At 42.6% G+C, this 27,980-nt stretch overlaps 3 protein-coding genes across 9 annotated transcripts in view; 2 read left to right on the top strand and 1 right to left on the bottom strand.

Annotated features, from left to right (window-relative positions):
• Positions 1-171: 171 nt before the first annotated feature.
• CENPO (centromere protein O) lies at positions 172-8,802 on the top strand. Of its 3 annotated transcripts, none has more exons than XM_078856568.1 (9): positions 172-230; positions 457-638; positions 1,334-1,397; positions 2,678-2,847; positions 3,467-3,596; positions 4,118-4,383; positions 5,784-5,955; positions 6,314-6,411; positions 7,673-8,797. In XM_078856568.1, the coding sequence occupies exons 3-8, from the start codon at positions 1,367-1,369 to the stop codon at positions 6,409-6,411; spliced, it is 867 nt and encodes a 288-aa protein (XP_078712694.1). In that variant the 5' UTR covers positions 172-230; positions 457-638; positions 1,334-1,366; the 3' UTR covers positions 7,673-8,797. The 3 variants fall into 3 exon arrangements, with proteins under 3 accessions (XP_078712694.1, XP_078712695.1, XP_078712697.1); XM_078856569.1 differs by having other exon boundaries at positions 1,340-1,397; XM_078856571.1 differs by having other exon boundaries at positions 457-1,397; positions 4,118-4,212; positions 7,673-8,802.
• Positions 8,803-9,950: 1,148 nt separating this feature from the next.
• DNAL4 (dynein axonemal light chain 4) lies at positions 9,951-14,450 on the top strand. The gene is made up of 3 exons (XM_078856148.1): positions 9,951-10,039; positions 12,043-12,126; positions 12,615-14,450. Exons 1-3 carry the CDS (start codon positions 9,968-9,970, stop codon positions 12,777-12,779), a joined length of 321 nt encoding a protein of 106 aa, XP_078712274.1. The 5' UTR covers positions 9,951-9,967; the 3' UTR covers positions 12,780-14,450.
• An 8,603-nt stretch (positions 14,451-23,053) lies between these two features.
• Positions 23,054-27,980, bottom strand: part of LOC144932471 (cytohesin-3) — a 57,775-nt gene continuing 52,848 nt past the window's right edge. For 3 of the 5 annotated variants that reach the window (XM_078856574.1, XM_078856576.1, XM_078856575.1), the window contains one exon: positions 23,055-27,964. In XM_078856574.1, coding sequence (XP_078712700.1) covers positions 27,883-27,964 — 82 coding nt within the window. In that variant the 3' untranslated portion in view covers positions 23,055-27,882. Of the gene's footprint in view, positions 27,965-27,980 lie in introns of all 5 variants that reach the window. The other 2 variants (XM_078856572.1, XM_078856573.1) reach the window with 1 other exon arrangement.

Below are 27,980 nucleotides of genomic sequence, written 5' to 3' on the forward strand. Positions count from 1 at the left end.
TGGGGCGCCCCGCCCACAAACTTCCCCTTAGCAAGATGGCGGCGAAGTTGACGTCGCCTAGATTATGACGTCACCCGCGAACGGAGTCTGAATATTTATTTGCCGGAGAAATCCGTGGAGCTTTAAAGCGTTTTCTTCTTATTCTCTCGGATGTACAGCAAAGGGGCGGCTCGGAACGTGAACAACAAGAACACAAACAAAATGCGATAGGAGCGCAAATTATAGGAAAGGTAAACAAATCACTTACAAAATATCTCACCAGATAAGGCTCACTATTAATTTATTTTAGAGAAGCGATCTGGCTATCACAAATTATTGCCCGACCAAGTGGCTTATCATCATTACCACCACATGGAAATGTATCGCAGCAAAACAAATACCAATATAAACAGTGTGGAGGGGGGGGTCGATACAAGAATCTCATTGTCGATTCTTGTGGCATCGATTCGAGCGAAGCGATTCCATAGGATTCGTTAGGAACGGTGGAGGGGTCACCGTAACCTGGCGTGTGATTGGCCGCTGCTGGACCACGTGCGCGGCACCGACCAATAGGAGCCGCGGAATCGAGTTTCCCGCGCGTCGCGTCTCGCGCCTCGCTTTGAAAGTGAGAGCGGAAGTCGGCGTCGACTACAGCCGCGGTAACGACAGCCTCGCTCACACACACACAGACTCATACATACACACAGATTCACATACACACATACACCAGCCTTACTCACTCATACACAGCCTCGCTCACACATACACAGACACACACACAGACTCACTCACACACACAGCCTCACTCACTCATACACACAGACTCACTCATACACACACAGCATTACTCACTCATAACAGCCTCACACACTCATACACACAGCGTCGCTTACACAGTCTCACACACACAGCATTACTCACTCATACACAGCCTCGCTCATACAGCCTCGCTCACACACAACCTCACCTACACAGCCTCAACAATACACACACGGCCTCACTCGTACAGCTTTACCTACACCCATACAGCGTCAGTCTTATCATTTACAACCTCAACCATCCAAACAGCCTCGTCCGCCTAAAACCGCAACTTCGCACATCCACAACTCATCAAATCGCGTAAAGAATCATACTTCAGCTTCACGGCCCAACACCGCAGCCTACATCCCCAATACATATTAATTCGCCCTCGTATACATCGTCACCTCCAGCTTCACCCATCTACAGCCTCACCACCGTGTGTGTGTGTCAACACACCCCCCTCTTGTTAAGTCTCACCCACTCGCCTCGTCCCCAATACAGCCTCGCAGAGTGTTGTTTTGTTTTACGTCTCTCGCCTCCGCACTTCACAAAGTGATAGAGCTGGCCGAGAAAAGCCGTGGCCGCGATGGAAGAGGCGAATTCGATTCTCACTCGAGGTAAGATTTGGATGACTCTCTCAATCGTACAATAATCGATGCACTTCAGAATGTTTTTTTTTTATTGTGGGAAGGAGCGTCGGATCTATGCACTGTGTGTCCTCGACATTACGTGGGCGGATAATGAAATAGGCCCGCATATAACCACGGTAAGGTCACTGCTGTCGTGTTGTTCTGTTACGTTATAACCTGCCACCGGACAGAACGTCTGTGAAAAAAGAGCTTTTGGGGCTCATCATATTCCTCCAGTATAGATAAATATTCTGATTGTGAATAAGGAAGGCGACTTGCGGCTGAGTGAGAATGATGGATCATCGGCCAAACCTCCCCCCCCCACCCCGACTGTCGCTTTACAGTGAATTTTATCAAGTAACAAAATACAAACTATGAAAAACAATAGGTTTTTAACCCCTTTCTGGCAATAAAACAGGAGTTTTTTTCGGTAAAGTCACGTAGATAAAAGGAAATAAATTAAATCACGACGTTTCGCAGGCAACACAAGCTTCCGTCTTCAGGTGGGACCGTCAGCAAAATTCTATCTTAGAGGTCTCTTCACTTGATACAGCAATTACTCTTCACTTGATACGGCAAGTTTGCTGTGACGGTTCCACCTGAAGACGGAAGCTTGTGTTGCCTCCGAAACGTCGTGATTGAATTGATTTCCTTTTTTTACCTACGTGACTTTACCGAAAAAACCAAAGAGTATGGACCCTTGCATGTCACGAAAACTTCAAATCTAGAAGGTGTTAAGATGTTCAAACACCAAATAGAAACATTTAGCAAGGAATCAAGTTCTGCATTAACCGCACGCGGTACTTGGTGGTGAACATGCAAACAAACATGCTCTTATGATACTGTTACATGCCTTGTCTTTGAAACTGATTAATCTATTCCATAGCAGCCATCCGTAGGGCCCAGTCTCAACCACCAGTGTCAGACCAGAGAACGCTTAAAGGCGAACAGTCCAAAGAAAATGCACTCTCAAGGAATTCATAGCTTAAAAAGGTTTTATTCACAAAATAAAACCTTTTTTGCCACAACGGACGTGGGGAGACTTCTTGCAGTTGAGTTTCAATCTGAGATCCCAGCTCGACCCTCCGTGGGAAGACTTCTTGCAGTTGAGTTTCTTTTAATCTGACCCCTTTATTTTAACTCGTTCCTCACTGCTTCGCGGGTTGGCACCTTCACCGCTGTGAATATGATGCTGGTTTCCCTCTCTGCCCACTTCTTGCATGTAAATAACAACAATATCATTCCAACCTGGTGCGTAACCTGCAAAGGCGTCATACAGCAGCTGGACTCGCTGGAGGCTCGAGCCGCGGAGCTTGCGCGGCGGCAGCTGTCGGCGCAGAGGAAGGATCACGATCTGCGGGACGCGTACGCCGAAGTACTTCGCCTGCGTCGGCGCAGAGACACCCTGCGCAAGGAGCTCGCCCGCAGACCCAGCAAGGTGTAACATCATTCAATTTGCCTGTCGACTCCATGCGGGTTGACTCCGTATTCTTGTACGGGGAAATTACGTTTTTCAGGTCCGTGCGGCGCTACAGCCGATTAAATGCGGGCACATTTTTTTTTGGCTTTGTTTGTGTTTCTCCCTTGTGATGGGACTTTTGTAGGATGAATATTGAGATTTATAAGGGCACTGGGTGACCAATAAGGTCTAAATTGGTCTGTAATAAGGGAGGCACTGAAAAGGGTTTGACAGGTATGTAACGTCCACATCGGGCAGTGGCAGCAGGGTGGAAGCCGACTCGAATCAGAATATGTATTTATACTGGAGGAATCAGATACTACTGATGGGAAATTGCTAATGTGAATAAAACAGACTTTTGACATGATATGGACTCTCGGTAAAAATGTGTGATGCACATACAGAATATGTTGACATGGAAACCTTCATGTCACTGATAGGGATATGTCACATGTCTGAAGTAACGTATTGTCGTCTACAGCCATAAAATTCATCCATATTTACAAATCTTGTGCTTTTTAAATTTTAAGTTAGTGTAGAATTTGTATGAAACATGGTTTAGCCACAAATTGTACTGACATCTTGTGTGTATGTGAAGATTTTGGCAGATGTGGTAAAGTCACCTACAACGAAAATACCGCGGGATCCCATCACCGAGCAGAAGCAAGCCGTCCTGAGGGCTAAAACCATCAAACTACAATCCATAATGCATCTCTACAGTCTGGCAGGTGGGCAGAGGGGCCATAATACTGAACAGCCCATCGACCACATGGCAAACACCTGTGAACTACAAAAAGGAATCAATGGAAGCATTAAAGGATACCACTACACATTAACTCAAACAATTTCCAGGCTCCCTGATTTTGACATAAACTTACAGTTTGCTTTTTATCTTGTCATCTACAAGAATAATGTCTGCTTCGCCATTTGGTTTGGTGTTGTCACCAAATCCATTAGGATTTAACTACCTAAAGCAACTAAACCATGAAAAATTTCCTTGTTAATCAACACTGTAAATACTGTACTATATGGTTGGTTAGTATACCCTTTAAATGCACATTATTGTGCTAATGAGCTTCTAATGAGTACAAAGTAATGTGGTCATTCAGTGTCTGTCATGGTGAGTGTCACTGCAATTTGAACGGTGCATCCTGAGCTCCATAAACCACATGCTGGCAGTTGTTGTTATTGTCGTTGGTACAGCATATGTCCTAACACGTTTGAATGTCCTTCATGCCTCGTCTGCCAGGCATTACTGCACAGCCGATATGGGAAAAGGGTACGGTGATTTTCACGCTGGGAACGGCATTTGGGGGCGAGTACTACGAGAGCTACTATGTGGAGGTGAAAAAGCAAGATCCTCCGCGTTTGCTCCGACACTCCTTCCCGCAGTTTGTGCCGCTCAAGGAGCTGACAGAGAAGCACCTGGCCAAGAACCTACAGCATTTCATTTGGGTCCTCGGCGATTACCTCAATGCTTTTGTTGCGCGCAGAGAGCAAGTCGAACGCACCAAGGTGATGCGCATGTCACACATGAGACGATGAACGAAGAGTATTGAAATTGCCATGGATTTATTTTATTTCATACTAATTTGGTATGGAGACCCTGGCTTCATAATTTCACTACTGACTGAATGCATATTGATACTGCTGCATGCTCATTTAAAGATGAGACGGGACTTTTTATTTGATGAAAGCTGATGTGTCAAATCCCAGTCTGGTTGAAATGTTTATGACTTAATTTTTTATTTGATAAATCTTGTTGTAGTTTATTGGGCACATCGCCTTATGACTTAATTTCGAAATTTTGTATTTACATCGGTAATATTTTGTTCCTATTTATATATCCAATTGAAATATGAATTTTCATATACAGAAATCCGCGGTATTTATGTATCCACGGGTTTCTTTTGGCATACCAATTTTCTAACCGCAGTATGGAGTTTTATGTATCCGCAGTTTAGCACGGGGACTAGCACTTGTAATTTCAAATCACCCGCATCTGTATTCCGTCTATTTATCATCTCATCTCCAGCTCCCACCACTGCTCTCTTCCCACCAATATGGTTATGTGCGTGCACATACCCCTATTGCTATGCATTATTCCATGTTTCTTTACCTTTAATTATTGTTTGTTTGCAATAATGTTGCCCTTAATTACGGCCTCAAATTGTGCAACCAAGAGGGGTGGGCAACGCCCCTCTTCCTTCTGTTACAACGTGGTGGGTGAGGCTCAGAGTTCATTGAAGCGGCCACAGGAGGTTCGGTATCCATCAGATATTCTTTATTTAAAATAACGTAAAAGTTATCATAAAAACAGATTAAATATAGCAGAGCTACCCAGCCACAGCCAAGGCACCAGCTCACCCATCCTCCAAGAGCTCCCCCCTTTATGTAGGTGGAACGCTATCCCTTCATTATACCATTATTATTAAATACAGCTGTTCCCCAATTGCATCACGCAATCATCCCGTGTGTGTGTCCACACACCAACAAACCGAACTGCCCCTCCAGTCCCACACAAAGTACCCAAGCCCCAACCATCTCCATAAGGCGTCACCGCTGATCACTACACTTATAACCACCACCATCATGAACGTCATCATAATTACCATGAACTTCAACCCTCAGTATTAAAGTTAAATAACATTACTTAATTTTTTTGTATTTTGTTATTTGAACATTTATTGCTTTTTTATTATGGTGTGTATTTTATTTTTGTTTATTGAGGAAACGGGCAACTTTGTTCGGCTTTGACGAGTGTGACCACGGCCACGGTTGCCCTAACCCCCTATTTCCCATAAGGCTGAACGCCGTTTTGCAAAACCAACGGCGGTTTTCAGGAATGTAAACCCCCCTCGGTTGGCGAGGAATTGCCATAATGTGCATTTTGATTGTCGTTTTCTCTTGTTTAGAGCAAGTTCTCGGATATGCTGGTGGGCAGCTTTTCCCGCAACGCTGCAATCACCACCATGCACTTCAAGTATCGGTTCACATTTGAAGAGCAAAACTTTGTGGTAGCAGCCCGTCTGGAGTACTCCAGCTTGTTGAGAGTGCTGCCTGGCACCGTCACTCTCTCATTGAAAGGTACAGTTGGAGATTTTTCAATAAAACATAACATCTTTATTCAACACATGGGTTGCAAGGATTTAAAAATATAATTGGTTCTGTCATGTTTTCATCGGGCAGCATTTACAGCTCGGTTGCACACACAAGTAAGCAGACAAGTAAATGTTGCAAATTTAATTTGAATGAATTATGGATTTTTTTAGATGTTTCATTTACTGTCTTTTCACTTGTAAACAAATCCTTTATTATAATTTGGAAAATGTTTAAATTTTTAATCGTACAAATATTTTATTTAATGAACTATCACAGAAGTCATGATGTACACATACTATATTGGAGTTGGGTTAAAAAGGTGATGTTTTTTTTATATTTCCAGGGGTGCAAGATAGCTCCTCAAACCTTGAAATGATTCTGGAGAAACAGGAGCAAGAGTTTAAGTCAAAACTTCTTTTTGAGGCTTTTGGCAATATATAGGTATGACACTTGAGTGTGCTGAAAATATATTGAAACTCAAAATATTAATTATAGTGGAGATATGAAAAGTCCTTGTTGTTGCAGCCACCATCCATGATCGAGCCACTGCTTGGTGAAGACCTTCCCAAGTCTCAATTTTTCATGGTTTTGCAATAAAAGTTCATTTAGCAGATTTCTTTACCCTATCTCCACAGTGGACATCCTTTTCAACGTGCTTCCTCCTTTGGCTGCCACTGTCATTCAGCTCAGCGTCCGGTCATTTTTCATTACCACTCTCACCTACTGTTTGTTTTCATCATTTTCATCCCAGTCCACCTTCAATAACTGCCCTCGGTATGCACACACTGCTGTGTTTCACAGTTATATCTCTCTTGATTTGAAGCTTTCGTGACTGCAGGAATCCATACTCTTTGGTTATTTCGGTGGACGCTTGTGTTGCGCCCGAAACGTCGTGATTTATTTTATTTTATACCTACGTGACTTTACCGAAAGAACCAAAGAGTATAGTTATATCTCTCTAACGATATATTTGTCAACTTGTATATGACTTGTTTTGCTCATTTTACAGACACCTTCATTAATTTCTCTGTCAACTACCCTTATACTTTATAGGTTGGATATGTCTTCATGCGGCCTCAGTGTAGCTGTTTTATTTTTGTAAATGCATTTAAATATTTAAAAAAAATTAATTCTAGATTTGAAGCTTTTAACCTTGGATTATTCGAGCTTAGATGACTCCCTATTCATGTTCTACAAAACCTAGGCATAATGGCATTTTATATGAATTAGTATGTGGTCAATGTTAGAGAACTTTTTTAAACCGTGCTTGCTCAGGTGGTTTGTTGGCTACTAAATATTCTTGGCTCTTTCGGTAAAGTCACGTAGATAGAAAACTAAAATCCAAATTCAAAGCAAAAAACCCACGACGTTTCGATCGCAACACAAGCAGTCTACAATATCTGTGTTGCGATCGAAACGTCGTGGGTTTTTTGCTTTTTGTTTTCTATCTACGTGACTTTACCGAAAGAACCAAGAATATGAATTCCTGCAGTCACGAAAGCTTTAAGTCAAAATTTGGCTACGAAATGTTCCATTATGTTTCCAATGATCGTTATAAAAAATGTTAATATGTTTTATAATAATCTAACAATGTAATTATTTAAGTATTTTTTTCTTTTTTTTACTTTTGAATATAAGAATGATATATAATTCCATGATTGAGGCATGTCCACTTTCATTTTTTGTTACTTTTGTTTTGCAGATCTCTTGCAAAAAGTCATCCCAGGACTCAAATAATTCTAGTTGTTACGCTTAAAGGAGTAACCATTGCCCTTTGCAGCATTTAACAAAGAGCTGAACCAGATGGTATTATGCAATTCAGAGAATCAGGACCATTTGGATCAAAATTAGCAGACCTCTTCACGAAATGTTTAGCTGCAGTCGTACACTAATTGATAGTTATGAGAGTTGGCAACATTGGTAAGGAAAAGTCATTTTTAATTAATTTCCTGTACATATGCAATTTTATTCGCTAGTTTTTAGTTAAATCACGTGTTGAAAAATGTTCCTAGCATCTACCTTGAGACTGCCAATCTAATATGTCTTTGGCAATCCTGAAAGCAAGCTGCTTTCCATTCCGAACTCGAGAATAGCTGTACATTTTTTGTAGCCAAGAGCACATGGCCTTCTACACCCATCAGGGTGCCCCCTGGCATCCAGAATCGGGAACAGCATGGTCAAGTCCAGAGAGCCTAGCCACATGCCCAAAATGGTATTGGTTGTGAGTGCTTGTCATGCAGGTAGAAAACCTTGTCTTTGGTTCTATGAAGTCATCCCACCAATACCCCCAAGAGTTTGTGAAGAGATTCGGTGACGAAGAAATGAAGCTGTCCTCGGATGCCGTCGGCGTTGAAGTTGCTGATCCATAAAGGACAAGGAAGCACGCAAAACTTGATGCCGTGTATATTTAACAATGCCGCTTTCCACGTTATCCTTGATTTTCATGACTACTTAAGTCAAGCATGACATTAAATACAGTAGTTGATAAATTAAAAAAATACAATAATTTTTGAACTCGAAAAATAGCTTCTTGCCTATGTAAGGGACAAGAATAAAATATTACGAATTGAGTTACAAGATACGGTCCACTACTTGGAAGTGTTGAGGATGTTGACTGCAACAGCTGAGCCATGCAGCAGAAGGAAGGACAGTGGCATGGTATGGCAGCACCCAATGGCTGTCGTGACCTTGGAGAAATCCGTAAAATAGTTTTATATGACTTCCGTAAAGATATATCAGCTGTTTGTTGACTATACATGGCTTTGTATATATGCTAGATTTAAAATATGTTTTATATTTATGCTTTCAAATATTTTAGCATGTATGCTAGTCCTGTTTTGTCAAGAAATAAACTGGCTAACATAACTTTATTCTGTGTTTTCATTTTTAAATTACCAGCAGCCTTAGTATATTATTATCCAAAGTCAACCAATGTTAGCCTGTTGGGCTTTTAAATATCCCAATATTAAAATGTTATTTGTAATCTATAGGTAATACTTGTTAGTAATACTCTGCACATCTGACCTGCCCCTGCTGGACATCTTTGAAAAAAGACCTTTATAGCTAATCGGATTTCCTCCAGTATCACTAAATACACCTGTATTCTGATTCTGTGAAAAATCTTGCATCGCTCATCGGATTTCTTCCGGTATAAATACATTTTCTGATTCTCTGAAAACAAGCTTTATCGTGCGTCAGATTCTCCGATCGATATACATTTTCCAATTCTGTGCAAAAGCTTTATAGCTCTTTGGATTTCCTCCGAAATACTTTTTTGGCGAAAAAGAGCTTTTAAACTCATCCGATTTCCCCTCCGGTATAACGAAATATTCTGATTGTTAAAAAAAGAGCTTTACAGCTCATCGGATTTTCCTCCGGTATAAATTATTTGATTCTGCGAAAAAGAGCTTTATAGCGCATCGGATTTCCCCTCCGGTTTAACTAAATATTCGGTTATTCCATGCTTTCCCACCTGATGATTGACGCTTGTGTTGCGCCCGAAACGTGATTTATTTTATTTTATACCTACGTGACTTTAACGAAAGAACCACAGAGTATGGATACCTGCAGTCACGAAAGCTTCAAATCAATATTAAATACTCGTAGGTTTTTTCGGTGAAGTCACGTAGGTAAAAAATATAGAAATAAAATAATAAATCACGACGTTACGGAGGCAATTATTTATATTATTTTTATTATAAATTTTTACCTACGTGACTTTACCGAAAAAACCTAAGAGTATGAATCCTTACAGTCACGAAACTTCAAATCTAGATTTCGATTTAAAGCTTTCGTGACTGCAGGGATTCATCTTCTTGGTTCTTTCGGTAAAGTCACGTAGAAGGGAAATAATAAAATAATACAAATCAAACATAATAAAATAAAGAATAAAATAAAATCTAGAATCAAGATTAAATATTCGGAGTCTATGCCAGGGTGACCCCTGACCCCCCCCTTCCCTCCCTCCCTCGGACGCGGTCTCCATGGCAACGCGACCATGGCGGAGGTTGCCGACAGCCGACGCGACGAGGCCGACTACAAGCGCCTGCACAGCTTCCCTCTGCTCAGGGTAGACCGCCTCGCGACGCGCCACCTCCTCCGTGAAGGAGGAAGGGGGGGATTGAAGTTGCAGCCGAGCGATTTTAATGGTTGAAAGAAGCAGCGGCGCTCGCGCCCTGCGGAGGTGATCGCGGCCTTCGCGGCGGGCGATGAGCCTCCCGTGTTTCCTGAGTTGCCGAGCCGAGAGGCTGAGGGGGGGAGGGGAGCGACTCTCCCCCCCCCACTCCGAGCCCGCGGGGCAAGAGGCCGGGCGATTTACTTAATTTGAGTAATGAATTAGCAATAAATAAACTAATTGCCGATGATAATGGAGCTGAGTGATGAATAAACTATCCGCTGCTAAATGATAGGTTCAATGAACACTGCGATTGAACAACTGCTGAATAAACGAATTGCTGCTAAACACTTCTAAATTGCCCGTATAGATTACTGATAAGTAACGCGCGGTTGATAAATAAGCAAGAGACAATTTTCTACTAAATGATTAACTGCTATATAATGCACGCCTCAACACTGAAATTACTAAACAAATTACTGGACCGCTAAACACTCTACGATTAAATAAATACATACCAAATAAATAGTAAATGCCCCAACTAAATAGGTTGTCATAGCGTATTGTGCTTTACATTAACAGGGGTGAGAAGACTACAGAGTGCTGCCACCAGTAACATGGTAAAGTGTTTGTGTAGCCTACGCCTGGTCGATGATGAGATTAAACACATAATGCTTGCGAACAAACGTCTAAGGCCAGAAGACTAAATCAAAGTTTTAAACGTGGGTTATTTTACAATTGAATCACCGGCGTCGTAAAATTGACTACTCGGTATGCAAGAACGCTTTACTGCTATTACTTACACTTGAAATTATTGTGTTAACTGTTTACTAAATGAACACTAAACAAGTTGCACACATGTCATTAATAAATTACTACTAAATAAACGCTCAACTATAATGTAGTTCCTAACACTTCACGCGTGTTGTACTAAATATTATTGATACTTCAGCAATTACAAAAGGCGACTATCAAATACCTTAACTGTTTTATTACAAGTTCTTCCGTAGCACGATATCTAATAAATAAATATTTGAATCTAATAAATACCAGAGGTGTGGACTCGAGTCATGTGACTTGGACTCGAGTCAGACTCGAGTCATGAATTTGATGACTTGCGACTCGACTTGGACTTGCATAACAATGACTTTGTCCCACCTATGAGATGTGGACTCGAGTCATGTGACTTGGACTCGAGTCAGACTCGAGTCATGAATTTGATGACTTGCGACTCGACTTGGACTTGCATAACAATGACTTTGTCCCACCTCTGATAAATACCCCCCGCTTAAGGGCGCTGTGGTGAAAAGGCATTCCGAAGGCTCAGGTTTATCGTCCGCCCTGGCTCGATAAAAACGAGTAATCACTTTGTGTTGAGTTTAACAGTCGTTCCATTAGAAAGAGTCACTTCGCCCGGCCATGCTAATGTGGATTTTTGTTTTGTTTTTACCACTGGCTCAAAGTTGCTGACGGAGATGGGAGCCGCCCGTTTACAAAGGGAGACGCTGGACTTAAAACATTGTAGAATATGTAATGTACACGTAGTCACGGGGCACAGTAAATGTCGTGTAAATGCAGTATACATTATATACCGTATACTCTGTATTACAGTACATGTATTCAACCATTCCTGTGTATGCACATCCACGAGGATATGTTGTCAGCAGAGGGCAGTGCTGTTAAATAAAGTTGACTACAGTATGTGCCAACATTTACACCGCGGGCCTTTAGAAACCCGCACTGAACAGGGTGGTGAAGTATGGGTAAACAACCCACCATGACTGGCACAATGTGGGGAGGCCTTCATCCAGTGCAATGACAAAGGAATTTAATCATTTGTGATACGAAAATATTTAATTATTCAGCATCGTATTTTTATCTGGCCTGGTACCGAATTAGGTATTCAGTATCTCAATATGAATGCCAGTACGTTTTCCTCCTGTGTGCATGTGCCCCAGCACACAGACATGCCAGAAGAAATGAGGACAGAGACCATGGAACTGTGTGTCACAGCATGTGAGAAATATGGCACCAACAATGAGGTAAGTGTTGTTCGTGTATGTTGAAGATGCTACCAATTTATTGTCAGCATAAGGCAAGCAATTTAGAAGTTTTTGAAGGACGTGGTCACAAAGTGTTGTAGACAGCCGTAAAAAGAAGGTTGTAGTTTTTAGAATGACAATGTAACGACAGAAATTGGAGTAGCACCCAGAAGTTGGCAACTGAGGGGAAAACCTAAAGCCTAATAGTGAGATATCATAAGCATATACCTTTATGGATGGGTTTCTATTTTGCAACAGCTGCAAGATATAGGAGAAAAAGCATCAGTTAAGTGTAGTGGCATCTAGGCGTTGACTAGTCAACATCAAACATCTAATTGATGTGTGCTTAAACTGTAATTTTCAGCTTTGTAAACGTTTAGCTGAAAAATGTTTGAACCAATCCAAGATGTAACTTGTAAGGCAGCATAGTTGGAGTGGCGAGAAACATTGTGTGTGTGGAGTCGATGGATGTCCAACCTGTGCGACAGCTTGCAGCCAAGATGATCAAGGAGTCAATGGACAAGAAGTTTGGATCCTCCTGGCATGCCGTGGTGGGCGAGGGATTCGGCTTTGAGATCACTCACGAGACCAAGAACATTTTGTATATGTTCTTCGGAGGCAGTATGGCAGTTTGTGTCTGGAAGTGTTCCTGAGCTACTCTTCACTTCGCGTCATCCTTGGCACGACTTTCTTACACACAGATGCACACTGATTTGCACTCAGCTCTGGTAATCGTAACCAACTGGCATACCGAGAGTGTTTTTTTAAACTTGCATATAAAATGTAGGCTGATGTGTGTTTTTTAAATTCTATTTCATATGTGAATCATGAAGCTTTTTTTTACGTTAAACTATTTTGAGGTTCTGTATATTACATTCCTTCATACTTGGGACCCTGTATCTTCCAACTTAATTGCATCATGGTGTTAATGCTCATTGAAATATTCCAATACATTGTATAGTGCCATTTGCAGATTCAACTATGTTATTTCAGAATACTTAAACTATTTACATTGGATTTTAAAGTGTGATTTAACGACACTTCCCAAATTTTGTTAAACAGCAAAACTGTTTAAATGTTCTCGAACGTTTCACCTTCCTACGTCTCAGGTTGTTCTCGCCCAAACTGGGAAGTCAGGTGACTTCTTCATCTCATTATTCCCATAGTGACCCCCCCCCCCCTCTTACCCACTTGCTACCCCATCTCCTTCCTTAACTCTGCCACTCGCCTCATTTTTCCACTTACCTTCACAGCCTGTTCCACCAGATTCACTTGGCTGCTATCCCACCTCGGCTTCTCCAACCCATGCACGTTTTACAACATTGAAGTGTGTTTTTGCGCTGCACGTGTCAAAGTGGAAGTAGGCTTGAGATTGTTTTTTTATTGTTCCCATAACTATATTTTCAGTTATACTTGGTATACTTCCTATAAAAATCAAAGGAAGTGATAGTAAACAACCCAGCAACCAAGCGTAAACTTGCGAAAATTCACTTTTTTGTACTAAAATCCAGTAAAGTATGAGTTGCACGACCCCAGTCCATAACCACAAGAGAGTGCTTGAGATGTATTACATGCACCTGCCATGAAACAGATTGCATCAGAATATTATTAACTGTTTTAACATCAACTTGGGTATTGTATTTAATAACTGCAATTGTAAAGCAATTTGAATACTTGTTGGATATGAACTAATCATCGGTTGTCTGTAATTCCACGACATGTGAGCAGACCTGCATCTAACGATCGTGCTCAAGTGCTCTTTTAGGAAATGAGGATATGATGATCGTTTAAAACAGATTCTGACGCTCACTCTAAGTGTATGGAATTGCACGTGTAAGAATCGACTTTTTCCTATCATGAATATCGCTTTATATTTGATGCATTCGTACCACGCCAAGGATAAAAGAATGGAGTTTATAGTTACAAATCTTAACAATTCCTAGAATCATGGAGAGATTTAATTCCTGTTGGAAGCACTAATTAACTGCTGTGGATTTCTCATGTATGGTCAAAAACATTATGTCTGAATTTATATGAAGTGGCCCTGAAACGTGTTTCACTACATTCTTGAACACATTGTAATTTACTGCGTTTGAAACTTAAAAATAAGCACACTTTATTGTAAATGTAATAGCTGTGATTTGAGTGGTACAATGTCAAGTAATCTACACTAATGTGATCAAATTTTTGTTCAAAATGCAATACATTTGATGGATTAATCATGTTCAAACTACCTGATATCGCATTCATCGTGTGACAATGCGTCGTGTTTACGCTTGAAATGACTTTTTGTTCCTTTATATACATTTAACATGAATAAAAAGTTTGGAGAAAAAAATTCGGGAATTGTGTTGCTTGTAAATATAGTCGTTACATCAGTTAATTTAGAACATTTTCCAGATGAACTGTCTGCAAGTAATTATTAAATATGGGAAGCGGTGGTTCTTTGTAGCGGGAGGTGTGACCTTCCCCAAGTATCAGGGTTGTAGGAATTTTATACTCTCGGAAGCACTAATTAACTGCTGTGGAGCATATTCTCCCTGTACTTCTTTGTTCCCGCGTCGATCTATGCTCCCTTGCTTTTAGTGACCGACATGAACGTTTCTGCGTGGATTAAATATCGGCCGTTCTATAGGATTCCGAGGGGGGGTGTAAAAAGTACGGGTCGCAAACTCCGAAAACTGCGCAAAGTGAGCAAACTCCGCAAACTGCGCAAATCCCGCAAACTGCGAAAACTCCGCAAACTGGGTGAACCCGAGAGGACACGTGACCCAGATGGGGGTGCGAGGGTCACGTGAAAGATCTGGAAGGGGGCGTGGCCATGGGTCACGCCGCAGCAGTTATAAGCCACGTCCCGAGAGGGATTCTGGGGTCCTCGACATCCGTGGACCAGTAGTCATCCCGTCCAATGTGTACATAGTCAACCGTGGTTCTATTTACGTAACAAACCTTGGCTGTGTCGGGTGGTGGCGGGTTTAACAACACACGATCTAACCCAAACAAACCTATATTATGGATTACTCGTGTTTGTAATTGTCCATCTGCAGTGTTTGTATTTTCTCGGTACAATGTTTCAGTTGCTTACACTAATTACTTTCAGCCACTAGCTGTCACTGTAACCTCACTCAGTTTTTCCGTTCGGAAAAAAAGGCGCATCTCTCGCTTATGCGTGTGTGTGTGTCGTGTTTACACGCTATTGTTTTGTTTATGGATCGCCGCTGTGTCGTTGCACAATTGCTGTTCCGAGGGCGAATTTAGTGACAGAACGTTGTTGGGCCAGAAGCACTGGAATCTTGGGTTCATTTTGCAAAAAAGCTGCATGGAATTATTATCTATAAAATATTTAATCGCCTTCAAGACCGTGCGAATTTTTTGTCGCGAATTAAAGAGGGGAATGGATGATTCATTAAGATATTATTTATGCATAGAGATTATTTAGATTATTTTGCTGCTATAAAGGTCATGCACATTGTTGAGCTGTCATTTGTGGCCAGTGGAGACTTACCTGGTCAAAAAAAAGTTTCGTTTTAATGTAGCTTGTGTGTATGTGTACATGATTCCAATTGGGTTCTCAAAGCACTTTAAACTACAATGAAACAACGTCTACGTAATTTGCCAATCTAAAGCCATGGCAAGATTGAGTTGTGCTCAGCCTTACAACTGAATTTTCTCTATTGGCACCATGCACATCAAATCACAATAAAAAATACTTAATAACAGGCCAACCTTTTTTTAACGAATTATTTTGCGTTGTAACATTGTCGCTCCACATGAGATTTTTTGATCGAGTAATTTACCCCCTGATTTTGACAACATGCGGCGGTTGAAATGAAACATCACCTTGGAGTCACGAGTAATGTCGATAAATAATCTAGGTGTGCGTCAAATTGAGCACTACATTTTAACCACAATGTTACTCTGAACTCGTGCCATTATGTTATGAACTCAAAATATTACGTGGTGGACTTGCAATCCCAGAGGCAGTTGAAACAACGGTGCAGGTTTCTTAAATGCCCCCCCCCCCTTCGGTCTGTCCACCCCACAGTATCATCGCGTACAGCACAGAGTTAATTGCAGTCAAATGTGGGAACTCCCACCTCTTCCAATGCATCTGATCATCGTGGGATCTCTGGACCTCCCTGCAGTGGCGTGAGCAGGAAATTCAGGGTTGCACCTTAACCTTGAAGATGTCATGTTCTATAATCCACGTGTTCCCTTCTCTGTCTGTCAGTGTAATTGCAAGATTGAGTCTTTGTGCACACCTTTCAGATGTTCTACTATCTTAGTTAATGTCCACGTTTTCTGATCCCTATGTCACAGCAGGCAGTATGCATTGCATTAATTGACAATTAGAAATATCCGAGTAGAAATATATTTTTAGAGATGGGATTTCGTAATTCTGCCACCACCGCTCTGTCATGTCTATAATGTAGACGAGCGCTTGCGTGATTCGAATATAAATAAATAAACATTATGGGAACCTCATTTGCCAGTAAAAATATGATAATTGGTTCTTTACCCTTCTATCTGGCAACAAAACTGACACCTTTTTACAAGGAGTCATGTTTGCATAGACCGCAATACCTGCAGTCATAATACAAACAAAAGAACATAACTCTGATAATGTGCACTGTCCTTAAAGTTGATTGATCCACACCCGAGACAGCTTTCCTTAGAGCCTAGTCTCATATGGGTTGGACCAGATGACGCCAAAAGGCGCACAACTCATCTGGTCCAACCCATATGAGACTAGGCTCTAAGGAAAGCTGTCTCGGGTGTGGATCAATCAACTTTAAGGACAGTGCACATTATCAGAGTTATGTTCTTTTGTTTGTATTATGACTGCAGGTATTGCGGTCTATGCAAACATGACTCCTTGTAAAAAGGTGTCAGTTTTGTTGCCAGATAGAAGGGTAAAGAACCAATTATCATAAATAAACATTACACGGAATATTTTTTTAAATACATTTTCGTTCGTACGATCCTTGTCAGTTCCCCGCCGTGCGGATCACGGGGGGGGGGGCTATTTGACCATACTTCGCCATGTCGGTGAGTGCGGCTTGTACGTATGTTCAACTTCTTTCGCGCCGTACGTAGCCAGCTGTGCTGCCTTCCCCCGCACCTAAAGACAAGACAGCCGGGTTGAGGAAGATGGGGATCGCAGACGTGGGAGCACAGAAGTACACTGTTACTGGTAGGAACGAAGTGAACCAGCCTACAATAGATTATATCGTCCGTCCGTCCGATGTCCGATTAGGTGTAGCAACATCGCCCCCTACTGCAAACACTTGGCTGGACCCTACAACAACCTTAAGACTCAGGGAGGCTCTCCTGGCTAAACAAGTGTAGCATTCCCTTATAATTCCCTGAGATAGTTTTTAATTAAAACATTTCAATTCAAAATTAACTCACAGCGGCCTAAAGCCTACAGCTAGGCCTAAAGCCTAGAACTAGGCCTCAAACTCTCCCTTCGTATCGTACCCCCGCCATTTCATTTTATTATAGCCATTCATTTGTTCGTTCCTACCAGCCCACCCCGCAGGGATCTGTTATTTAAGACCGAAACAGGAAGATTTTTCCACAAATCTGGCTGTAATTACTGGCGAAACGTCACGGTACTCTAATTGTAAATGTTGTGGGTTTACTCTCCAACACACAACCGGTGTGCTGTACTAGTAACTAATTGGCACGTTTTGTTTACGTGACAAACGTTACTAATTGGCTGTGTCGGGTGGTGGCGGGTTTAACGACACATATTCACGCTAATCTAACCAAACGCCTCTAATATGGATCGTCTTTTAACTGGTACAAAACTGACACCTTTATTCAAGGCATCATGTTTGCAATGACCACAACACAAGTAGTCAAAAAAGCAAACAAAAAGAAGCAACTCTGATAAAGATGATAATATGCACTGTCCTTGAAGTTAATTGGCCCACACCCGAGACGGCTTTCTTTAGAGCCTAGTCCCCATTGGTGTAGGGCCAGATGACACCAGAAGGCGTACAACTCAAACACAGTGCAATATCAGAGTATTGAGAGCTCGGGGTAAGCATTTACACTATGAGATCTCTTTTACCAGTGGCAAAATATAATAGTAGGTTTTTACCCTTTTAACTGGTACAAACTCATAGTGTAAATGCTTACCCCGAGCTCTCAATACTCTGATATTGCACTGTGTTTGAGTTGTACGCCTTCTGGTGTCATCTGGCCCTACACCAATGGGGACTAGGCTCTAAAGAAAGCCGTCTCGGGTGTGGGCCAATCAACTTCAACGACAGTGCATATTATCATCTTTATCAGAGTTGCTTCTTTTTGTTTGCTTTTTTGACTACTTGTGTTGTGGTCATTGCAAACATGATGCCTTGAATAAAGGTGTCAGTTTTGTACCAGTTAAAAGGGTAAAAACCTACTATTATATTTTGCCACTGGTAAAAGAGATCTCATAGTGTAAATGCTTACCCCGAGCTCTCAATACTCTGATATTGCACTGTGTTTGAGTTGTACGCCTTCTGGTGTCATCTGGCCCTACACCAATGGGGACTAGGCTCTAAAGAAAGCCGTCTCGGGTGTGGGCCAATCAACTTCAAGGACAGTGCATATTATCATCTTTATCAGAGTTGCTTCTTTTTGTTTGCTTTTTTGACTACTTGTGTTGTGGTCATTGCAAACATGATGCCTTGAATAAAGGTGTCAGTTTTGTACCAGTTAAAAGGGTAAAAACCTACTATTATATTTTGCCACTGGTAAAAGAGATCTCATAATGGATCGTCTTTGTGTCGTAACACGAGTCTTCGCTGCCTCTGCCGAGGGGTTCACAGTGGGGGCTTCACAATGTGCATCTCCAACAAGGAGCAGCTTGGGCAGGATTTTCTACCGTTCACACCATGCCTCATCGCATGACCGTGCGATGCATTTTGTAATACGAACATCATTCGTGGTGGGGGGAGGGGGGTTTGTTGTTGTTGTTTGATGTTACATGTTACGAAAGAAGGCGTAGTTGCGGACGTTGTTGGTGATAAACAAATACATGTTTTATCTTGTATTGTTCGCCTTTTGGCGTTCTCTGGTCTGACACTGGTGAGACTAGGCCATGAAGATGTGTAGGCCAATGAGTTTGAAAGACAATGCATTTTTTTTTAATCAGAGCATGTTTGTTTGCATATTCACCACAAGTACGTGTGGTTAATGCGAACTTGATTCCTTGCAAAAGGTATCTGTTTGGTGTTCTTATTTTTCATATTCTAAGATCACGTTGCACGTTTGCTGTCAACCCATACGGTTTGAGTTTCAGGTCCATACGGCGTATGGCAAATATTTGTTTTGTCTATTTGTTTGTGTTTCTCCCTTGTGATGGGACTTTGTCGGATGAACCTTGAGATTAATAAGGGGCAGGGGGTGACCAATAAAGTCTGAATTGGTCTGTAATAAGGTAGGCACTGATGAGGGCTTGACAGGTTTTCCACGGACGACTCCCCCTCCGTATAGCCTCAGCAGACTGTTTGGGGCAAGTGCTGTTAGCCAGTAGCAGCACATATGAATGCCAGCACGGCATTCATATGTGCGAGATTAAGGTCAGGGGGAACCGTTGGGCCAAAGTCGACTCAGGCCTGCACACTTTGAACTTGAGCCACAGTGCCATTTCAGCAGTGGACGTGCAAGCGTTCCAACGCCGCCCAAGGCTGCGGGTTGTTGGCCCTGCCTTGGAACAGGCTGGACGCACCGGATGGCGAGACAGTGCGGCCCTTGATATCCCTCGGTGAATTTGACCTCCAAGGGAATGGTTGGGATTGTGGATGCGCCCGCCAAGTCTCTTTCGCCAGCGGCTGACAACCACGGACGCCAACGTTCTTCAGGATCCCGAATCACCGCAACTCCAACGTCAGCCCCATCAATGCTACGCAGGCTGCCCTAAAGATTTACAAGTCCCGGTGCTTCCCTTCACCGGCGCCAAATTCCAACCCGGCCGCTTAGATCCTCTACGCTGTAGCCATTGTCCTCATTTCTGGATTTGCACTGCGTTAACAGAGGCTCGGAAAGTGTCATGAGCCAACAAACTGATTGGAAGCAGTGGGAGAGGATTAGGCGGTGAGCTTTAGACAAGGACTTGATGAAACAAATGTGATTTTTCTTTCATGCATGCAATCTGTTATATTAAAAATAATTGACGTCTGCACATCCACTGAGGTGTTATCCCTGTGCACCGATACACGTATTTCAATAAAATAATAGAGTATTCATGTTGAGCATTCAAAGTCGTTTTGTCTGCTGACATTTATTTTGGCCAGTGCTTTCTCCACTGGCAACCAATCCGTCTGTGGAGGAAAATTCCACGGTAGGAGCTAGTCTGTACATCGGGAATGATGGAATAAAAGTCCATGGGCCAAACATGCCTGAGATGGCAAAAAGCACGAGTAGAACCAACATTTTTAAAATTGGAAATTAAAGTAAATTATGCAATAATACTTTAAAATATTTTTTTATTATCACATAATACACTTTTATTAGCCATATGCAGGGACTGGTAACCGTACACATTTTCCACTACCCTTGGCACGAACTTCAGCTCTGGCTCATGATCTGGATGTTTTTGGCCAGTTGTCTGGAATTACACCACAGGTGGCACGCTTGTATCCACCGAGGTGAACGGGAAAACATTGAATCCTGACTTAAAGCTTTCGTGACTGCAGCAATACAGATTCTATGGGTCTATCGGTAAAGCCACGTAGATAGAAAAAAAATATCACGACGTTTCGATCGCAACACAAGCAATCGTCTTCAAGTGAGAGAGAGAGGGCTCTCTCTATTTTTATTATGTTTCCATCTACGTGGCATTACCGAAAGACCCATACTGCTTCTGCCACTGTCACAGAGAGAAATGCCGTCTATTGAAAGGGAACAGATGGGATTTAGTAGTATTGAGGCACTGCTCTCATTTCGATGTTGAAGTCATGTGCAGTCGGCCGCACGTGGTGAAATGCTCGCTCACATCACTGCTGGCAGAAGGGCCATCCACGAGAGGGCGTTCTAGAGCGCCCTTCTATTTTGACTGCACTCATTCTGGCCGGACCTTCTTGGAAGAGGTACTCACACTTTACCCCACCAAACGAGGCCGATAGATCGACTGTGATGTACTCCTGTACACGGAAAGGTAGACAGATACGAACGTGAGGGCAGTTAAGAAACTTTAAAACATTTTAATGCCGTTCTGGGAAATCGAATCGGCGACCACCAAGCTTGCAAGTCTAAAGAATCCATCGTAAGTTGTTTAAAAAATAAATCTCGATGGAAAAACTCATTTCTTTAGAACTGATTTTTGTTGTCCTTCCAACCGCACCTCCTATTAGCACTAAATACGGTGCGAAAGACGTTCAGCAGAATGGACTTGTGCGTTTCACCCGCCACCTGCTATCGCATGGTCACAAGGTGTTGAATTGAAAAGTACGGATATGAAATAAGTTATACATCTTTATTGCGCCTTCAACAGAACCTTGATGGTAAAATATTGTGGCAATCACCGTTGTGATCAATGTGGCATCGTACCACCGGCATGTGTATTAGTCCAGTGGAAAGTTTTACGAAGGTAAAATGGTGCTTTAACAAATGTTGCTATTCTTGCAAAGGATTTTCTGTTTGCACTCAGTCACATATTCACCTTAAGATGTTTTTTTGGTTCATATTTTTGGTTGTTGTTTGTTGCGGTTGCACCCGATTTCAGAGCCGAATGAGGTGGATGAAATGCATAAATCATGACTCACGGCTACCGACCAAAGTGCAAAAGCTTAACGGATGGTGATGAGACAACATTAACGAGGTTAAATTAAGATTTAGACTAAGATAATCTCGTAACTTTATTTGAGACTCGTGTGCACTGAGGATGGCCGGACATGGCAATTGGCTGTACAGTGTGTCGAAAAATAGTTACCGAGTTCATATTAATTATCTACTTAGAACATTCTACTCATGAACTCTGAGATACGAACATACCTGTCCGTATGCCTGTTTGGACCGAGAGTCGTAAGTTCAACCCCTGCACAATAGATGGCGGTGGTGGCATCTACATCTGCAGAACATGAAGAACCGGTGGCATCTACATCTGCAGATTATACAACTTGTAAAGCTGTGTACACGCCGTACAACATGCTTGGAATCGACAGGAGTAAAGTTGGACGAACAAATCGACTTACCTCTTGAACATAACTCGTTCGTAAGTAGTCCTCGATATGGGAGGGTGGACATGTTTTTTTAGCACCAACGTTTCGCCAATGCAAAAAGAGTAAAACTGTGGCTAAAATAAAAGATAAACGCGGAATAAATTAGCACTGCAAGTGTCCGTTTTGTCGCTAAAGTACTCCATGTGGATGCATCTGAGGTTTGTCCTTAATAAAATATAGTTTTGATTCCGTGTTCCATAACAGCTTTATTGCTTATATAAGTATATACTCTTGCCAATCATACCCAATGCTTGAATGTAGTCGCATCAAAGCTCTTTTGTCAATGAGACTTAGTTGACCTTTGCGAGTTCAAGTTCATTTATAGGTTTTCCACTTGTTTTACGCCTTTTGGCGTCCTCTGGTCTAACACCGTTTGAGACTAGGCTCGAAAGCTGTCTGGTGTGGACCAATCAGTTTCAGAGACAATGCATATATTAGAGTTTTTTGTTTGCATTCTGACCACAAGCATTGTGGTTAATGCAGACACGATTCCTTATAAAATGTTTCAGTTTGGTGTTTTAACATCTGAACACCTGTTTTGTTGCCATAATAATCGTTAACTAAAACAATAAAAACATGCATCGACGAATACATTCGTCACTAATTGTGAACAAAATTAACGCTAGTCACAAATCAAAAAGTTTTCGACATGACAAAATCTGACATCAGAAAGCCCAAATAAAAAAAAACATCAACGTTTAATTGTTAAACTTTTATTCCAGCACGCGTTCCAAAAGGGTCCTAACCGCAGTGTGTAAACAAAACTGAAATTGTCGTGAAGCTGTAAGTCAAGGGACACGTTGTGCACGCAGAGACACTGCAATAAAGATCTGGAGATGGCCCAATGATATCGAGGTTAAGTTGTTGTGAACGACGTTACACGATGCGGGTGCTTACTGAAAGACAAATCATATTGATATAACAAGTAATGACAGTGACAATTTATTACCAGAGGGTTGCAATTCAACCGTTCGGTGGCATGAAAAAAATTAGTTGAGATGCTTCCTGGAAAAACACAACCCACAAAAAAATCACATTGTCTAGAAAAGGGGTTAAGTGGATGGGATAAAGCGGATGAAAATAATTGATTAACTTCATTGTGTGAACATCTGTGGGAAGAGATAATAAATCAATATTTCAAAAAGTGTGTGGGGGGGGGGGATTGTAAAATCTTCCAATGAAGCTAGCATGGGTTATATGAAATAGAAAATGTGGGTTATCAAGTTTTTCCAGGACACCCCCTGAGTTACGAAGCCAAGGCCAATGAAGCCGACAAGGACAGGCAGCTTCTCCTGCCTGTCAAACCCACAAGCAACGCTAAGCCTTAAAGAGAGGAAGATTCTACGCTTTTCTGAAAAGGCTTTTCTTTGCTTTTGCACCAAGAGATGTCGTCTTGTGACCTTGAGCAGAATTGCAGCAAATTTGTATCTGTACTACTTGGGGCTGAATTTAATTGTACTTCGGTTCATGGCGTTGGTACAAATGGCTTCAATTCTCAGAACCCAAAATACCAGCAATATATTCTATTGGTTTGCATCGTGGGCACATGTATTTACCGCTCTGCCTAGTGGCTACCTTATGCAGCCACAAACATGTGCACTGTGATACTCAACATCCAAAACCACTTTGGAAAGAACTGAAAGCTCTGCAAACAACATCGATGCGTTTTAGAGCCATCGGCAGAAAATATGTATTTCTTAATTTCCAAGCACTCTACCGTGGCTTCTGGAAAATGTGATACAGGACATGCTTTAAGATTGATAACTGGTTAAACTACTTTGTAAGAGCATCCTTGCTTGCAGCTTAATGGTAATCGTACTAATGTCATTTCACTTTGTGACACAGTTACGGCATATAAATCAAATTTCTCGACTCACGATTTCTAAAACAACTACATGTATCACCTGGCCTCAATATCACACCGACAATAAACACATCATCTTGTACCCTGCCAATCCCAATGCAAGACTCCCGTGTTCTACTGATTAAATGTGAATATAGTTTCAAATACGATTTTCTAAATGCCTGCTGTTGACGGCCAAACTTAAGAAGTGGAATCAATGAACCCAGAAGCCACGAGTGGATATCACATCCACAGTGCGTGGCACACTGTTAAGGCAAACACGTATTTACCATGAGCCGATGCTCAACGTGGACAAAACATCGAACCCTGAATAAACCATGAATTATGCACACGTAGAATACGTTGAAAGACGGTCAACTGCATCGCACGCTTTCAGATGCGCTTCTTAGGCCGTCTGGAACGCTCTTCCTTCCGATATGAGAAAGCCACTGGAGCTTTGCACTTTGAAATCTAGATCGGAAACCAAATTTTTTAGAACTGCTTTTTGTGTTTAGTTTGTTGTCTTTCCCCCGCACCTCTGATGAGCACGTTTAGCTTGCGTACGGTGAAAGAGGTCAACATACATCCAGTGGAGGATTGTGATTCTACATGAACGCTCGTTTGGACACGGCTGTCCATTGCTCTTACGGTTTGTAACATCGCCAGTCGTTTCAACGTGTACCCTTTGCTCCTACTGAGACACGTTTAAAGGGGAAAGAGTGAACACACGTAAAATATTCATTATATTATCTATCGTTAAGCTGTATTCAACAAGAATACCTATTTCTGAAAAAAAAGATTAATTTAGGATTTAGATTTGTGCAGGAAGACAGCATTTGCTATGAAAGAACAATAATATATACACAAAGCTAAGCATTTTATTAATTGCAGTCTTAAGCTCCAGCTCAATATTTCATACAAAGTTTGATCGCGAGAATCAGTGGGCAAACATCAACAGTGCTAACTCGGCTCAAGAGGTTTGGATAAACATGAATACAATTGCGTGAATAAATATAATACTTTTCCTTCATGTTTCACATACCGTACACGCTGCGCTGCCAACATACACGACAGCCCCTTGATGATAGCGCGAGTAAACAATTTCCCTTGTGTGTCAGCAGACATAACGGGACACAACATGCAAAAGGTATTTCATCTCGCTATACGTAACAAGCAACCTGCTTTATAGTTAAGATGTACATCATGATCGCCGTCAACAGTAAACAGTGCAGCGTGGCTCTCGAGCGATGTGGACGCGACGTGCGGCAGTGGGACCGGGATAAACGAGTGCCGACGATTGCATCACAACCAAAATTGGCGACCACCGTGGAACGGACGACAGTCCCCGTGCGCGAGGTGCAAAGGTCCGATGGGGTGGAGTGGTGGCGCAGCGGTGAGCACACTGTGCCGTGAACCGGGCGACATGATTTTTATTTATTTTATACCCGGCCGCACGGCTAAGATTCGTGGCAAGCGACGTCCGAATCGTTCCTCGGCTACACCCCTCCTCCCCCCTCACCAACTCGCGCTGCTCGGAGTGTGGTCAAACAACCCCGACGATTGACATGGCGGCATCGGGAGACTTTCATCCGGCAATTACCAGAATCGGTGTGGAAAGAAAAGAAAAAAAACCGAGGTTGGATGCCCACGTGCTGATGGGAACCGCGTGGATGAGATGTGGTTGATATGCGATCGCCCCCTCCCCCCGCCCCCCATGTGGATTGTGTAAGAGGGCTGCTGCTGCTGCTCACGCCACCCGTTTGTTGTTTTGACATCGTTGCTGCCCCCTGGGGAGAAGTCAAGTATTCACCTACAATGCCCACACTCCTCCACCTTGGAGACAACTCTGTCTCAGAGCTCAAACCTGGGTGGTTCCCTCTGCCTCTCGCAGAAACTCCACATTGCTATGGCAGAGATTAGTTTCTTCATATGGCAACCACTGTTGAATTGCCACAAATTGATTCAGATAAAAAATCGGCCCCATTGCGACGATGGGTCGAGTAAATCCTCCACCAATTAGGATTTGAACTCTCGACATTCCGGTTGGAAAGTCGTGCTCTCTTGCTGCCAGGGCCCAGACACAGCAAGAGCGACAAAGATTGTCGACCACAAAGCATTCGCTGCCTCTGCAGACAAGGTCTTCACGCGCACTCAACTACAAGGAACCCCCCTGCTCACACTTAACTGCACTGGTGCTCACTCTTCTTAACCCTTTCCCGTTCCGAGACGTCTGCAAGTTGCAGGGTGGGTGTCCTGTTTACCTCTGAATCTCGGACCGCGCAAGCGGTTCGACATTAATTTAGAGAGGCATAGCACCGGTGTTGATTTTAAAGATACTGTACTCACCACAGAGAACCGTAGCAACACGGCCGGTCTCTACGGTAGCTGGCGCCAAACTATGCCACATGCTCTCCCGCATGGCCTTGTGGGAGCCTCGGCACCACAGTTATTTTATTTTAGTTTTTCTTCCGGTTTTGTCTTGATGTACACGTACGTCATTGAAACTGAATCGGGAAAACTGATGACATACACGTACGTCAACAGAACGGGAAAGGGTTAATGCACACAGCACTACAATGTCCATCGCATCACATTACGATGCTCACGAAAAACAAACCCCTATCGACCTGTAAACAAGTTGGCCTTGTATACCAATTTTTTTGTATAGCAATGTTTTGGTCCTGGCCAGAAATAATTGCAGTAATTATGACTTGCATCTTTTCCTTAATTGAAATATACTTTAGCTTTTAAGGTCATACGTTACTTTATATATATGTATTTTTTTTTCTTTAAATATCATTTTCGGAAATATTTTCCTTTTAAAAATTTGCCGCAACAAGAAACACTGGTGTACAGGAGTTTATAAAAAAAAAACTGAAAGCATGATTTTATATCATATATATTCTAATAACGAGGCTCTTTTAAATAAATTAATGCACATCTATATTCCTCCGATCTCTTATGAAACGCTGGCTAAAGCCAGCGAGTGTCCTCACACAGCTCAGGAAGCCAAATCTTAACTAGTGGAGGCCTGTGTGAATGACAGCGGAATGCCTGACACTGGCCTTTGCAGCTCCATTATGGGGGGGAAGAAACAAAAATGACGAATGTATTAGAACCCAATGCATCCGACTCTCAGCGTCGGTAATGGCCATGTTCACATTTGATCAGGAGCCCCAGGGCCAGTGGCAAACAGACCAGATTGTTGCTTGCAACTTAAAATCACGATTCTAACCCCAACGATTGCAATTCGCGGTTGCGTTGCGTTACCGGCCACCACACACTCAAACCCCCGCCCCCCCCCCACCCCCCAATGCCAGGCCCTTTGCGAGTGGTGCGTGCATGTGCTGCACACGTACAAGATTTACACGCGCGTTTGTACAAAATCCACCAGCACGGACGCTGCACCTGCGAGCACACTGCGCGAAAACGCCGACGCGCAAATCCCCCCCCCCCAACCACCGTCTCTCTCCGAGCGTGCAAGTGTCTTTCAATCTCTGAAGTCTCGTCCCAGATATCCGGCGGTCTCGCAGAAGTTTCACGCAAATTGTGCGCGCGTCACTTTCCTTGGTGCCTGCAGCGATCCTCTTGTGGTGAAGCGTTTCACAAGGTTTGCACAGCTGGTAAGCAGGCAGGCAGGCAGTCGTCCTCTTACTTGCATGTACATTCGTTGAGTACTCGCAACATACAGGTCCCCCATTATGTCTGTCTCTTCTTTATGGAAATCCTCTTTTTCCGTGTGGCCAGCATGTCATAAAAGGGGTCCTTGCTGATGCTTGCCCTGCAAAGCACGAAGA

Source organism: Lampetra fluviatilis, chromosome 5, assembly GCF_964198595.1.
Source record: "Lampetra fluviatilis chromosome 5, kcLamFluv1.1, whole genome shotgun sequence".
Taxonomy (NCBI): domain Eukaryota; kingdom Metazoa; phylum Chordata; class Hyperoartia; order Petromyzontiformes; family Petromyzontidae; genus Lampetra; species Lampetra fluviatilis.